General features: G+C 47.5%; 1 protein-coding gene across 1 annotated transcript; it reads right to left on the bottom strand.

Moving 5' to 3' along the window:
• Positions 1–5,293: 5,293 nt before the first annotated feature.
• Positions 5,294–15,487, bottom strand: LOC128582209 (cytochrome P450 4F2-like). Its single transcript, XM_053585897.1, has 12 exons — positions 15,290–15,487; positions 13,329–13,473; positions 11,734–11,787; positions 11,515–11,642; positions 10,416–10,537; positions 9,513–9,783; positions 9,115–9,181; positions 8,809–8,938; positions 6,484–6,617; positions 6,324–6,388; positions 6,078–6,160; positions 5,294–5,728 (listed from the first exon to the last, which is right to left on the bottom strand). The coding sequence occupies exons 1-12, from the start codon at positions 15,485–15,487 to the stop codon at positions 5,554–5,556; spliced, it is 1,572 nt and encodes a 523-aa protein (XP_053441872.1). The 3' UTR covers positions 5,294–5,553.
• Positions 15,488–16,248: the final 761 nt, after the last annotated feature.

Below are 16,248 nucleotides of genomic sequence, written 5' to 3'. Positions count from 1 at the left end.
GGTAATTAGATCTCTTCTGAAAGTTAGTTTAATTGCCTCCGGGGTTAGGAGGACCACAGCTGCTACTACTCGCAGACAATGCGGCCATCCCTTGGCCATGGAGTCAATTTCTTTACTAAGATAAGCTACAGGTTTCAAAACTGAACCCCTGTGTTGGGTCAAGAGCCCTAGGGCAATTCCAGTTCACTCTGTAAAGTACAGATTATTGTTGTCCCATAGGAAGACCTAAAGCAGGGGCTTATAAAAAGGGTATTTTTTAGCTGTTGGAATGCCTTATCCGCCTCTGGTTCCCATTCTAGAGTGACCAGGCACTCTTTGGGGGCATTTTTAATTAAACAATGGAGTGGTCTAACTATTTCACTATATCCAGGAATCCACAGTCTGCAGAAGCCTGTAATTGCTAGGAAGCCTTGAAGCTGTCTGAGACTTCGAGTTTTAGGGTGAGCCAATATTGGTTCTATTCTTTCTTTACCCATGCATGGCTCTCTTTCCCTGTGAAAGTTGGAGACCCAAATAGGGCACTTCAGGTACATGTAATTGGGCTTTAGCCTTTGAAACTTTGTACCTGCTATCAACTAGAGCTTGGGTAGCTTTGTAGCATTCCTCAGCATCTGGTGCTCTCAAAAGAGGGTCATCTAATACTGAGTAAGAGTCGCTGTGGGATATGAGAAAGTACTCAAGTCCTCAAGTATGGGGCTAAGGCTAATTTCTGTCTCTAATAAGGGAAGGCTTTGTATAGGTTCCCGTCCCATACTTATATAAATGGTTGTTCCCTTGGCTCAGCACCCATAGCTCAGTGAGTAGGGCTCCAGCCACCTACACCAAAGCTGGCGGGTTCAAGCCCAGCCCCGGCCTGCTTAAACAACAATGACAACTGCAACCATAAAATAGCTGTGCATTGTGGTGGGCGCCTGCAGTCCCAGCTACTTGGAAGGCTGAGGCAAGAGAATCACTTAAGCCCAAGAGTTTGAGGTTGCTGTGAGCTGAGACGCCACCAGAGGGCCACATAGTGAGAATCTGTATCAAGAAAAAAATGGTTGCTCCCAGATTAGTTAGTATGTCCCTTCCCAAAGAAGGACTTTCAGACATGATCAGGAAGTCGTGAGAGAAGCCAGTCACCCCAGTGGCAGCTTAAAGCTGAGAGAAGAATTTGATAACTGGCAATCTAGACACCCCTGTATAGTTACAGATTTGGGGGATAGAAGACCATGGTTAGGGAGGAGTACAGAACAGGTTACTCCAATGTCCAGAAGAAATTCTGACTCCTGGCCTCCCACTATGAGGCAGACCTGGAGCTCTTGAGGAGTGATGACATAAGCTGGAGCCATGAAAATCTGTCCTGGGTACCTTCAGTCCAGTTCAGGGGCTGACGGGGGTCACTGTCCAAGGAGATGTTCACATCTGCGGACATGCTGCCCTCCAGTGGTCACCCTTGCATTCTGGACAGGGGCCCAGTGGCTTGTGGGCAGACAGTGCTGCCAGGGGCAATCTCTCTTGAATCAGCCAGTCTGACCACATTAGAAGCATTTGTCCTTAGCTCCTCTGGCTTCCCTCTGCCCCTGAATGGTGTCCATTTGTCAGAGTGCCATTACTGGGGATGTCATTCCTTTTTTATCTCTTCTTTCTTTTTTTCTCTTCTTCCTCCTGATCTTGATTATAAAAGACCACTGGGGCCAGTTTAAGAAGATTCTACCATTTGGGCCTAGAGCCAATTTCTAGAGTTTTCTTTGAATGTCTGGGGCTGCCTGAATGATAATTATCTTTTAAAATAATTTGGCTCTCTAAAGACTCGGGTGTCAACTTGGTGTGTTTTCTCATTGCCTCCCTAAGCCATTCAAGAAAGGCTGAGGGACTTCCATTTTGCCCCTGGCAAGTAGTAGACCACTTAAAATAATTCATAGGCTTTTTCTTGGATCAACATAAACCTTCCAGGATAAATATTAGGAAATGTTTACACAGCCAGTCACCTTATTTCTAAGGGCCCATTCAGGGTCCTCAAAGGGAACTGCCTGTCTTCTTGTGGGGTATCTGTCCCTTTCCTCAGAGGGAAAGTATTGGACATGAACCACAAATCACCACACTTTCTAGCCTCATCTAAGTCTTTGTTTTTCTCATTTAAAGTGATCACATTAATGTACACAGCTATAAAAATAAATAAATAAATAAAATAAAATAAAGTTTGTTCTAGTAGTAGAATTACATCTCTCCCAGAGAGGTCAAAGCTTTGTCCTAACCTTTGGAGAACATCTGTATACCTATCTGGGTCATCAGAAATTTTCCCTAAATCAACCTTGATTTGTTTTAAATCTGCCAGAGAAAATGGAGTGAATACTCATGCATTTCCAATCTCACCACCTGCAGTCTGAACCAAGGGACACAAAGGTTACAGTTGCTTTCTGCGGGTCCCAGTAGGACGGGAAGAAATTCTTGGAACAGAATTCTTGGGGTTTTCTAAATGCACAGAGAAAGGTGTGGGAGAAGTAGATGGCGCGTTTGAACTAGGTGGTGATGGCATCTCTCTCAGGAATGCTTGCTCATTTAGGGGAGTTACTACAGCCAGGAGAATCTATCTGACAGGTTTTACAAGTTGGGAGTTTTCTCTGAGAAGAAAGAAAGCTTGCACATAGGTAATTCAGACCATTTCCTCTCTTGTTTACCATAATTTAGAGTCCCATCTGGTGGGGTTATTGTTCACTATTGAAGACTCGATACTAAGGCCAGACTTGGGTGCAGAAGAAAACCATACTTTTTTTTTTTTTTTCAGTGTCTGGGGATCAAACATGTCCTAATATATCCCAACGCGGTGTTCTGGCAGCACAGGCTGTAAAATCAGGTATCTGGGAGCCTGGACCCACCTGATGAAAGTTCTCTTGGCTAGAGAACATGTACCTGGGTGTTCTTTTAGATAGAGAACATTACCCATCTGTGGGGAAGAACAAACATCCAGTTTCTTAATCAATACCACCCTGTGTTCCTGGGTTGTCAAAGCATCCTCTGACCAACCTATAAACCCTTCCAGCCAAACAAAAAAGAAGCATTCCTCCAATGCCTGGGGAAGAATCCCTGAGGAGAGTGGTCTCCTCAGCCCCTGCGCTTGTCTGGATTTAGCCACAGTGTAGTGCTTCATACCCACTGGCTCTCCTGTGCTTATTACTTGCTGACAGCACAGCTGGAGAAATCAGGTATCCATGAGCCTGGTCCCACCTGATGCAAGTTCTGCACCTTTCTGCATTTGTGAATGATTATATTCCTGTCAATCAAAGTGGCGATGAGCCCCACCCTGGAGAAAATGGCTACATGGTGCTTACACATTTAACCCTTTATCATTTTTTACAAGCTTTTTCAAAGACCCCAGTAACAAAAGAAAGCAGGCTTTCTATCATGAGTAGGTCTTAAATGCTATGTTTTCCAACCTCCTTTCTTCCCCAAAAATTGGATGGGCAACAATAATTAAACTCAGGGTTGAGAGACACTTTAAAATTATTACATTAGAATTAGCTACCACTAGGGGAAGTCTTAGAAAAACCTAGAATTATTTTGAACCTTTCCATTTATGCCAATAGGCCAGGAAAAAATCAAATATCCAGGATCATTTTCTTTGCCTTTCTTCATTTTTAAAGGTTTTCTTTCTTTCCTTTTTTCTTTTAAAGAGACTGAACTGTAGCCTAGGGCTTAGGGCCACACTTGCCACAGGGAATTGCCTCGGGCTTCCCTTTGCCATTTTGCCCTTTGTTTGGAGCTGGCTTCTTGGTCTCTAATCATTAGCGCAGTTCAACTTTTTCTCATACATGTGGCAAGCCAATTGAATTTAATCTTGGAGGAAAGGACCTTTTTGACTGGAAAATACCAGAAAGAGCCAGTACCAATCCTTTACCATAATTCCAACAAAGCATGCAAACCACAAGGAAAGAGAGAAAAAGTGGCAGGGGTCTGTAGAGATAAGTAGAAGAGGTTTGGGACCATGGGAAAAAGGAGCAGATAGTAAATGACCTGGGAGAGCACATTTTTTTCAGAAGGCCCTCCAGTGCCATGGGGTCAGAGCCATTGCTAGGTACCCCAGGACCTCTGGGCACTTCTTCTGTTTGCTCATCTCTCAAGCCTTCTAACATTCCCTTTCACTCCTCTCTTTGAAACCAAGGGGAATTAGAAAGTTTGTTCCCCAAAAGCCTCTCACCTGGAGATCAGCAGCCACACTATGCTGATAGCTTTTAGGGGCTGACAGGCATCCGAATTATTAGTTTCCATTTCATGATTATAGAGAAAACAAGATACAGGTAAGTAGTTCCATTGCTTACCACAGATCTTCAGTCCCAGACAAGCCCCCAAAATATGATACCAGAATTTCTTCTTCAGTAGGTCCTCGATCTTGGAGATTCAAAGAATGAACCCACAGACCACAGATCAGTGGTAAGACAGGATTTTATTAGACAGAAAGGAATACAAAAGTAGTAAAAAGTCACCAGAACCTCTGGAAAAGGGAAAGACCTAAGTTGGAAGTGTCTCCCAAAAATCACTCTTTACCTTCAAAAAGTAGGAAGACACAATTCAAATGAGAACAGAAACATAGAGATAAAAGTAACATAAATTATATATTCACTCTGGAGGCATTTTTCAAATTAGGAAAATGTGAATCTTGTTTCAATGTCCTCATGATGAGAAAAGGGGGAAAATCAAAGCCCTTGGATGATACAAGAAGGTGAATTTGGAAAAATACCTTTCTCACACAAGTGGAGCCTTCAAAAGGCTGTATCTCTCAGGGTGAGAATAAACTGAAGTGAAGGAGCCTGCAAGAGCAACTTCATCTTAAATTTAAACTGCCTTAGTAACCTTGAGCCCCACAGCCCCTGAACTTCATTTAACATGATCTTCAACAAACAGGATCCAAGGCCTCTTCTCTTCAAATTCTACAAATATTATTTCAAATATGACGATCAATGTGCAGGCAAAGATAACCAGGCAAGTGAAATCACTGACCCTGCGAGTGAAAACCAGCAGAAATGACAAGCAATATAATAGATACAGATACTGCCATGATCAGACACACTATAAAACAACCAGACTAATTTACTAACCATGGAAACACAGTGAAGAACCCCCAAATGTGAAAAGACAGGGTTTATTAGCAGATTGGAATCTAGGTCACGGCAGTGTAAGTGGAGTGCTTCTACGGGTTCACTTTTGTGACTCGTGTAAGTCTAAAGCTTCCCACTATGTCTCTTCTAAATCCTGATTCCCTATGCCGCTCAAACACTCCCCATGGCTCCCTATCACTCACAAAGAAAAATATCCATACTTGGGCTTTGGGACAACCTGCCATCAGCGTAGGGACCCTGTGGCCAGCCAGAGAGGCAGGCAGGTTCTTGGGCACATGGATGTACATCACATCGCCTCCACCCAGCCGTTCTCACCCCGCGTACTCCTACAGTCCTTGAGCGCCCCCCGCTGGCTCTGGGTGAGGCTCAAGCAGAGGTGACAGTTTTATTCTTAAGAACCTGAAAAGGTAGGTGGATGGCTGGGTTCCGAGTGGGTCTAAAGACAGGCAGCAGTGAATCACTACTGGCCCGCGCTCAGCGGCTCCACCCGCAGCCAAAGGCCGTCCTCCGTGCGCATGACCAGCTCCGGCTTCCTGCGCGGCTCTGTGTTGTCACACAGGACGCGGAAGCGCAGCAGCGTGAGCGCCAGGACCACCTTCATCTCGGCCATGGCAAAGGTCTGCCCGATGCAGTTCCTGGGAAAAGAGGGGGAACCGCGACTGCACCTAGCATTCCCCATCACGCCTGGAATCTGACCCGGGAACCCCACACCATCTAGTTCATATTTGATAAGAAGGCAGGATCTGAGCTCCCTGCGACAAACCCCCTCCCCCGCCATGTGGCCTAGCGTTTCCCCGGATCCTGCCTGGTCCAAATGCAGCTCCCTAACTCAGACCAGAAGATGAGAGAGGGGACTCTGAGCACAACTCTTTTCTGATCTTATTTAAGCCCCTGAAACACATTGCCCAGCAAGTCAAGTTCTGACCAGGTCGCCACCCGGACAACCCTCACCCCATCCCTGCCTCAGATCCCCACTGGTCTCACCTGGGCCCCGCCGAGAAGGGAATAAAAGCCAGAGGTGACCTGGTCTGAAGGTTTTCCGGGTCGAAACGGGAGGGGTCATAGACCTGGGGATGGGGTGAGACAGGGCTGCTGGATGGGATCACTCAAGACACCCAGCCACCCCGAGAAAAGACGAATGTGGACACAGTGGAGGGAAGAGTCTGGTTTCTCTGGTCAGAGCTCCTCCCCAGACCAGATCCCAGGATGGAGAACGGGAAGGAGCAGCACCTCGGGATCCGACCAGACTGACGGGTTGTGATGAATCCCAAAGATGCTGATGACACAGATGTTCCCTGTGAGGAGGAGAGGACAGTCAAGACAAGGTCCACTCTGCCTGATGGGACCGCCAACCTGCCCAGGAGTCTCCTCCCCCTGCCATTGTGGGTACCTTTGGGGATGACTCTGCCATCTGGGAGCACAATGTCCTGGTTACAGCAGCGGGACATGACAGTGACTGGGGGATGCAGCCGCAAACTCTCTTTGATGCACATGGTCAGGAAGGGCAGCTGGGCTAGGTCCTCCCTATGGAAACACCCCAACTGTTGTCCAGGGAGTAAACACAGCCATGCTGATGCCCCCATGAGACCCTCTCAGCACCTCCCTCTGACCTTCAGTCCTATAACAAAATTAATTCGAAGAATCAAGGTTGTAGGCATCAGAAAATCAAAGTCGCAAAAGTACTAGAAGAAAACTTGGCCTTCATTTTTCTATGCATTTCTGAGCAAAATACAACACTCAGAAGGTATCCTTTAACACATTGGCATGAAAAACTTTACAAACATTTTTTTATAATCAGCTAACAAAAACAAAAAGAAATCTCTTAAAGAGCTTATTAAGTTATTTTGATAAATAAGATTCAGTCCACACTGTAGGGTAGGATGACTTAATATTTTAAAAGTGTCAGTTATTTCTAAATTAATCAACATATTCAGTGAAATCCAATAAAAATCTAGCTAGGTTTTTGTTTTTTAAATGCCAGTATTGTTAGAAGAACAAAGTTCATCAAGACTAGGTTAATTTAAAAATAAAAGATCAAAAGTCATCTTAATCTTCCCCATAATGTTTAATTTCATGAAAAAAAGAAAAAATGCTCCCATGATTGATTTTATAATTCAGAATTAGTATTTCAAATCTTTATGTTGAAAACAATAAAAAGATCTTGAAACTATATTGTCATTGTGCCTGCCTGAGTACTCTGCATTCAGAAAAAGAGAGAATGAAAGAACATACAAGAAGAGAGAAACTATAAATAGATGAATGTAAATATAAAATAAACATTGCCTAGAAGCACACAGGAAGCCATCAAAGGTAGGAATGGGTTCAAAGTGCTGGCACAAAATAGAGGTTTATATTCATTGTAACCTTTTAAAATCTTACTGGGGGTATAATTTTTTGAAGTTGGAAGATACATAAAATCATCTCTCCACATCATAGGACTGCTATGCAAAGCCTTGAAGTTGAGGGTACTACCTGAGCTATGTCCCTCTACTTTGCCCACAGAGAGATACAGATCTAGCCTTGCACTCCCCTGCTCAAACATCTCCCATGGCTTCCCATTTCCTTCCTATGATAGCCATGGGCATTCCTTCAAGAAAGAACTTGCTTTCCAGCTGTAAGAGTGAAATGAGCTGCCAGTCCCCAGATATAGGGTCTTCAAGTTCTGCTGCACCGTTCAACCAAGTGCACACTTCAGGGCTGCCCCCAGCCAATGAATGAGCATGGTTGGGCCCTAGAGCCTCACCATTTCCCCTCAATGTCTGACTTCCCTAACAGCAGCCTCCCTCCTCACATTTAGCTCTGATATCACATCAGCTTCCCAAAGGACTTGAACTGGCATGCTTCCCAAAGCATTCCAAGAGGGGCTTCCGTCACCTGCTCTAGCCTCATTGGGAACTCCTACCTGTTCCACACATTGTGCATTTCACAAGGATACAGGCATTATTACTTCTCCTTATCCCCCAAGATACACCAAGATTTTTTGTGCATGCCTCCAACCTGAATTATGCATATCTTTCCCCTTCGGTGGAAGCACTGTCCTATAGTCACACCCAACACAGTGAATTTACATTCACTGTTTGACTTCCCACTCTTGTCTTCTTTTCCTTCTGCTCCAGCTTTGCTGACATAGGATTAATATAGGCCTGAACACTGAGCAGGGAAGGGGGCTCATGAGGCCACCAGTGTGGATGTGTTTACTAAACAAAGAGATCAATGATGTTTACTCACTAGGATTTTTGTTAATCTGTAGAATAGATGATAAAGTGAGAATTACATGGAAGAGCAAAAATGGAAGGAAATAAGTCTTGGAATATAATGCAACTTTATCCAGAAAAGCAAGGGCATGGAGGAACAGTTGCTTCACAGAATCCATGGTAGGAGACATCTGCTGTACATACATTGTCACCAATTTTTCAAGCATTCCTGGGGGCTACAGACTTCTCCCAATTTACAGAAGACAAAGTAGTTCAGAATAGGGAATTTATTTCTCTAAGGTCGCATAGCAAGTTAGCAAGGCAATAAATATGGATGTCTCAATGGTTCTGTTCCCTTGCTATTCAGGCTGAGTACAGGGCCTGCTTCTGGGCTCTACCCCTATTTCCACTAGGCAATAGTAGTTGCAAAATAAAAACAGAAAAACCATCTTACTCCTTTCTACCTGAGGAGCAGAGCCAATGAGAGAGCTCAGGAATAGACCATGAAGACCTGCACTCACCATTCAATCTCTTTAGGCTCCCGATCTCTTAAGAGCACTTGCACCTCCTCCCGGCAGCGCTCCTGGTATTCTGAGTGCCTTGCGAGGTGGTACAGGACCCAGGAGAGAGCACTGGCTGTTGTGTCATGGCCTGAGGAGCAGCGAGGCAGGCTTGACTCTCTGGGCTGCTTCAGCACCCAAGATATTCTCAGAGAGGATGAGGGGTGGAGGAGGATAGGCAGAATGGAGTGATCCAGGGTCCACCCACCACATCCCTGGAATAGAGGGACTACTCCCCGCACTGTAGTTCCACAGTGGGACCCTCACCTGCAAACATGAAGGTATCAGCCTCTGCTCGTATATCCTTGTCTGACAACTCCTTCCCATTTTCATCCTAGAGACAAGGCAAGATGTGAGTCACACTATCTTTGAGAGCACCTGAGTCTAACCTGAAACAATCCCTAAAGACTCATCATCCAAGAAGGATGCCTCCCTTGCCATCTCCAAACCTGCTTCTCAGGCTCCTACCTGCTCTGCTGCCTCCTCTTTTCCTCCCCCTAGGCCAGCTTCTACTGAGTCACCTCAAAAATTTATCTGTCTTGTCTCTGCCTTCTTCAAGCATCATCTATAGTTCCCCAGTGCCTTCTGAATAAAAACCAAGTTTCTCCAATATTTGAAATCAAGCTCCATTCTGACTCTTGGATTCAGATCCCAGAGATGCCCACCTTGGCCAGTAGTAACACATCAATGAAGTCCAAAGTCTTGGACTTGGCTTTGGCTTTGAGGAAATCATCAATACCCTGGCTCTCAAGGGTACGGCGCCTTTCCTGGATTACAGCATCTGTGAACTCGTGCACCAGGTCACAATCCCTGCGGAAGCGCTTTCCATCAGGAGTGAGGTAGTACAGGAAATCTGTATAAAGGAAGATCTGCCGATTTCGTTTCATTACAAGGGCACTGAGCTCCAAGATGGCAGCAATATATTCACTGGGATTCCTGCAGGGCCAGGGCAAAGAGAGGAGGCACATCCTTAACACACATGAAACCCTGAGAGCACCTTCCAGCACCAATCCAGGACCATATTCCATTCATAAAAGGGTGCCTCCAAGCCCGCTTCTCTCTCTGCCTCCCACTCTCTCTGAGCCACCTCATGCCCCAGGTAGAGCTTGGGTATCGTGCTTATTTTATCTCTTTCTTACTTGGGATCTGTTCCTACCTATTTTTCCTCATTTTTTCCTGAAATCTGCTCCATTTTCTCCACCAAACTCAGACCTCTTCTTCTCCAGGTCTCTCTACATCCTGTCTCTATATAACAGTCATTCCTCTACAGAGTTAAATGTCCAAGCTCAGCTCTGATCAAGCCCTTTGCCTGGCTTTCAGTGTACTTGAGATCTAGCCAGTGCTGACCCCTCCACCCTCATTGCCAAGGTGTCTAATGCCTGTTCCAAATGTTCTGCTCATCCTAGCTTCCTTACCTTCACTCACACACTTCCACCTACCTGAAAGAGCTGCTCTGTCTCTCTCACCTTCCCTATCCAATGCCCAGCTATGATCCACCTCCTCCAAAAAGGCTTTTCTAATTGCTCTGGCCAGTGCCCCTCCTCACATTTGCAATTGCAAGGACTCACTCCTGACAATTGCTGTTGAAGCCGAAGACACATTTCTGAAGACTGTCCAAGGTCATGAGGCTGACATGCTCAAACATGTCCAGATAGATACTGTCTTCCGAGGCCAGACGCTGCCACTTGTCCTGACCAAAGAAGGGGACAAAGCTAAGGTTGAACCCTGGATCCCTGAGCCCCTCCCCAAACCCAGATACCAGGATGGACTCTCCAGAACCAGCCTCCTGGTCCTCTGCCCCACGCACCCTTCCCCAGGGAGCACCAGGCTTGGGTGGGAGAGGAAGACCCAAAATCTGGGAGACAGGAGACCTCAGTTCAAGTTTCACCTCTGTCTCCTATGCTTGAAATGCCCTTGGTCAACTCATTAGCCTCCCCTAGGCCCCACCTGTCAAATCTTCATTACCACTTAAATTGACCTGCTTTAGTGCCAGATAAATAAAACCAGGACCCCTGCTCTACCACTCCTAACTCACTTATTAGCTGGACAATCTTGGTCAACCTCCATCATCTCCTTGGCCCCCAGTTTCATCATGCATAATGTGGTGATTGCAATCATCTCTACCTTATAGGGTTGTGAAAATTAAATTAGACAATGTTTACTATGGATTGGCACGTAGTCTTGTTTTTTACATAAGGTGAATGCTTAATAAATTAGCTTTCCTCATCTCTACTGATTACAAAAATATCCTTTTGTTGGAAGAGGTAGTTCCTCTATTGGCTCTAAACATCCTCGCTGTATGTGCTAAATATGTGAGTCCCTTATGTTCTTAACCTGGGCCATTTCTCAGACTTCTGTTTGCACAGAACAGCCTTGAGGGATAAAGTAATGAATCCCCCTTTACTGTCTTGAGCTTACAGGGATTCTGAGAGAGAAACACAGAAACTGACACCTTTTGGTGCCAAGGACAGGGCTCAATGACATCATCTTGACCTCCTTTTAAATAGGTATTATTACCCCCATTTTACAGATGAGGAAACCAAGGCTTGGAGAGGAAAGCAATGGTGCCAAAGCCAACCAGCAAAGCCAAAACTTCAGACCAAATCTGTCTGAGGCCACTTCCTTTCTGAGAGGCTTCAGCTGGGACCCAAGGCTCAAGGAACTCACATGCATGAAGTTTGCACTCTCATTGAAAACTTTCACATAGGGCTTCAGGATGTTGAAATGGAAGGCAGGTGTCAGCATGCGACGGTGATGGCTCCATTTGTCACCACCACTCAGCAGGAGCCCATCCCCTAGTAGTGAAGTCAAGGGCAGTGGGCAAGGAAAATGCCTTCCTGTGACCCAACAAGGTTGTCCACACCCTAGTCACCTGTAGTTACTCACCCAGCCAGGGCTTCAGGAAGCTACTGAAGATCACATCCTTGGATGCAATGGCGGCTGACATGAATGAGGACCATCAGAGGACATGGAAAGGTGGAAGGAAGAGGCTCAGGGAGGAGGTGGAGGCTCCCAACCAGGGTTTTGCACTTGCTCCCCTCCAAGCCCAGCATAGCAGGAGGGGAGCTGAGGGCAGAGGAAGCAGGGAGGAAAGGAAGAAGAGAGAGGGAGCCCAGAGCAGGCTGCAGAAGCACAGGAGAGCAATGAAATGTCCTAACAAGGCACAGCACACCCCATCATAGCTTGCCATGGCTCTTACATGGTCCAGCATGTCTTGCAATATGGGAGTATAGCTCAAAGCACTAAAAAATGCCTTTAGAGTAGCGGTTCTCAAACTGTGGGTCATGACCCACAGGAACTGTGTTAAAGGGTTGCAGCATTAGGAAGGTTGAGAATCACTGCTTTAGAGGAAGCCAGGACACCCTGTCTCCTCCAGAACTTTCTGACTTCTGACATGGCCCTGACATGTGTTGGCATATCCTGACAGGACTACTAAATACATGAATACCCCTTGCATCACAGAAGATGCTCAAAATAGACCTGAGATGATTTGACACAATCTCAACATACTGCAAAGATGGACCCCAAACAGGATGTAAATATGGTCCCTTTAATGTCCCAGACAGGGGCTAAGTGTGACCCAAATTGTTCCTCAAGCATGATAGGAACATACCCTCCATCAGCCACATGTTCTCCTTATTGCTCTGGGTCTGGAGACCAAGAAGGTTTATGCCAGCCCCGGCAGGAGACCTTGAATACCAATGATGCCTGCTGCATCACTGTGCTTTCTGCTTTAAAAAATCCCTACTCTTGGCTTGGCACCTGTAGCTTAGTGGCTAGGGTGCCAGCCACATACACTGGAGCTGGTGGGTTCAAACCAGCTCAGGCCTGCCAAACAACAATGATAACTACAACCAAAAACTAGCTAGGCGTTGTGGCAGGCACCTGTAGTCCCAGCTACTTGGGAGGCTGAGGCAAGAGAATCACTTGAACCCAAGAGTTTGAGGTTGCTGCGAGTTGTGATGACACACACTCTACCGAGGGTGACATAGTGAGACTCTGTCTCAAAAAAATAAAATAAAATAAACTCCCTATTCTTTATTTCAGACCCAGCTTCAATAACTCCTCCTCTCCTCTGCCTCAGCAAAGACCTTATTTCTCATTTGAGCTGTCACAGCCCATTCCTAACCACACAAAGTTGGGGGTCCTCTGTCCAGATCCATTCCTCTAGCTTGGGGATTCTTCGAGGACAGAGCCCTGGGTTGAGGCCTCCTGAGGCCCCTGCCCAAAGCACCAGGGAGGGCGTGAGGCAGATGGCAGAGCAGGGAGGACACACTGGGGGGGGGTGCTGGTGAGTACGCGAAGGGAAGAGAAAGTTGGATGAGGGTGGAGGGGGGGCTGGTGAATACGTGAAGGGAAGAGAAAGTTGGATGAGGGTGGAGAGGGAAGGAGGGATCGGGGTCCTGCAGGGGCCACCCAGGAACTTGAAGAAGGCATCAGATGTATCACAGTGACAACCACCACAAGCTCTGTATAGATACCTGAAGCATTGAGGACAGACCGGACGAAGTCAGGGTGGTACAAAGTGATGATGGGGACGATGGGACCCATCCACCTCTTAAAGCCCCAGGGGTAGGTGGCCACCAGGTGAGTCAGGTCCCTCATGCCCTCCTCCGTGGGGGGGATCTGCAAGCAAGGCAGGAGCTGTCACCTCCTATGGTGGTTAATTATAGGTGCCAACATGACCGGGCTAAGGGATGGCCAGAGGGGTGGCACGACATTACTTCTGGTGTATCCCTGAAAGTTTCTGGAAGAGATCAGCATTTGAATTGGTAATCTGAGGAAGGGAGATCCACCCTCCCCAGTGTGGGTGGGCACCATCCACTGAAGGGCATAATAGAACAAAAAAGCAGAGGATGGGGGCCTTGGCTCTGTCTTCAGAGCTGGGACACCTCCTGCCCTTGGACATCGGAACTCCAGTTTCTCAGGTCTTTGGACTCAGAATTACAGCATTGGCATCTGTGGTTCTCCAGCCTGCAGATAGGGTATCATGGAACTTCTAGGCCCCCATAAATACATGAGGCAATTCTTAATATAAATTCCCTCTTCTCTCAGTAGATAGGAAGATAGAAAAGTAGACAGGTAGGTAGACAATAATTAGATAGATGACTGGATGATAGATAGATGGTCGATAGATAGATCAATCCTACTGATTCTTTTTCTGTGGCAAACCCTGATTAATACATTTCCCCAAGAGAAGCCACAGCAGGTTTTCCTCGCAACCTGCAGAGGTGGGGAGGCCTCTGCAGTGAACGGTGTATCCAGATTCTGCACAGGAGGGAATATCTGCTTCCTCCTGCTCCTTCACTCAGAGCCATCTCAAAGTCCCCAAGGGTGCATTTCAAGGCACCGGGAGACGACATGTCATCTGCTCACAAAGAGGTACACTTTAGCTGAAGAGAAGGGATTTTTCTTGTTCTTGGAGCAGTTCCAGCCCAGAAGCAGCCATATGGGGAGTTTATAGGCAGCAGTGTGATCTCATAGCATATCCCTAGGGCTTGCTTCAACAAACTTGCGTGTCCTGGCTGGTCCATACAGGCTTCAGTTCCTTTCAAGAAGGATGAGCATAGCAGGAACATTCCAGCCTCAGCAGACACCAGAAGTGCAGAGATGAATTCTAACTATCTGTCAGGATGGTGAGTCCCACCTGTGAGCACCTTGGGCTCATGATAGACTCTGTGTATTGTTCATCCTCTTCACCCTCCTACTGAACCTATGGACACTCCCATCCCTCCTGCCATTGCAAATGAACAGACTGAAGCCTAGTCCCACAAAGGAGAGACCAGATCTAAGTCAGAGGGCAAAGACTAGGGGAGAAGGGTTAAGAAAGGCTCCTGAAAGGGGAAGCTAGTGGCCAACACTTATCCAGGTTGCACAGCAGGGCCCAATGTGTCATCTTTGTGGGGAAGAGCAGCATAAAAGGAAGGTGCCCCAGGAAGGGCAGGGGGTGGGACACTGCTCACACTTTTCTCCTGGCCCAGCTGTGCCCCTGTGTATTTGAGACGGGGTTCAGAGTGTGGTAGCTAATTCCTGTGGAAAGCAGCAGCCCAGGGAGGGGCAGACAGAGGAAATGGACCAGGCAGGAAGCAGACCTAAAACAGAGCCCCTCAGGAGGGCTCAAGTTCAACAGTGGAGACTATAGAAACACCAGGGGGTCCCTGGTCTGGGTAGCCTCCTAAGGAGCCCCTCAAGTGCGCCAGTGTAAGAAGATAGGCAGGGAAAGGATCCTAAGGGGGGTCAGGACAAGGGGGCGAGAGAGGCCTTGGGCATTTCAACAGAGCAATGAGGGGGTGAGCAGAGGAATGAGGGAGCTGTCTCCCTTGCTTCTCTGTCCTTCCAGACTCCAGACCACCTGGACTCCCAGCTCCCTGAGCCCCTTTTCTGACCCCAGGAAAAGTCCACCCACCCTGACACCACAGATTCATCCTGCTGCCACACTCACCAGGCCCAGGTGACCCCAAAACCAGCTCCGCATGGGAGGCTGTGGGAAACAGTAGAGGCGGCGGCAGTTGTCATAGAAGGTGTAGGTCCAGGCCAGGATGCGGGCCAACAGCCAGGAGGCCCCGACCAGCAACAGCAGCAGCCATGGGGAGGCTGCCACCGGCCCCAGGCCCAGCCAGAATAAGCTCAGCTGTGGCATTCTGCAGGACAGAGGGATGGAGGGGGAGTTCCTGAGGCTCAGGAGAGAGGAAGGTGTCGGGCCAGCGCAGAGGGACAGGGACAGGAAGGGCTCAGAGACAGGGAAGCAGGGACTGAGAGCAGAGGAGACTCAGGGACCCAAGGGGAAGAGGCAGAGTGAGAGAGAGGAAAAGAAATAAGAGGAGGAGGAGGGAAAAAGGGGGAGGGGAAAGAGGAGGAGGAAAGTAACAAGAGAGAAAGCTGATTACAGTCCAGTAAGGCCCAGTCTGAATCACTGACACATTGCCAGGGGCTCAGTTACCAGGAAGCCACCATTCCCAGGGCCACATCTCTGGAGCCAACCCAGCCTTGTGCAGCCCCTCCCCATTCCAGGCCAAGACCCTCCAGCACCATCTGCCCCACCCCCAGTACTTTCCACCTTCTCTCCAGAGCAACTTGCTTCACACAATCTGCTATCCCCCAGACCCCGCCTCTGTGTTGGGAAATCTTTGCCCCTGGCCCCTGATCCAGGAAACACTGCTGGGGGGATGAAGTGGACTGAAACTGGCTATTTCTTCCATGGCCAGGCAAGAGGCCAAAACATAGAGTATAGGAAAGTCTGGGTGCAGAGGAATGCACTTGGGTGACCTAGCATAGGCACCGGATCCCCAGGACTCGGCCTTACTCACATGGCGTGGGAGTAAGCTGGAGCTCCAAAGTTTATAGAAACCCTGCCCTTTCAGGGCCAGGGTGCAGCACATAAAAGCATGAAAGAACTTGAGA

This window comes from Nycticebus coucang, chromosome 3, assembly GCF_027406575.1.
Source record: "Nycticebus coucang isolate mNycCou1 chromosome 3, mNycCou1.pri, whole genome shotgun sequence".
NCBI classification, from domain to species: domain Eukaryota; kingdom Metazoa; phylum Chordata; class Mammalia; order Primates; family Lorisidae; genus Nycticebus; species Nycticebus coucang.
Note: the sequence above shows the minus strand (reverse complement) of the source record. Positions and strands in the feature narration are given on the sequence as shown.

Bases quoted from the DNA above. Each gene is read 5' to 3' on its own strand.
- LOC128582209 (XM_053585897.1), bottom strand. From the start codon at position 15,487: ATGCCACAGCTGAGCTTATTCTGGCTGGGCCTGGGGCCGGTGGCAGCC. The intron at 9,784-10,415 runs GTGAGTCCTTGC...CTGGCCCTGCAG, and splicing joins TTCAACAGCAATTGTCAGGA to GAATCCCAGTGAATATATTG. The intron at 8,939-9,114 runs GTGAGGGTCCCA...GCTGCTCCTCAG, and splicing joins TGATACCTTCATGTTTGCAG to GCCATGACACAACAGCCAGT.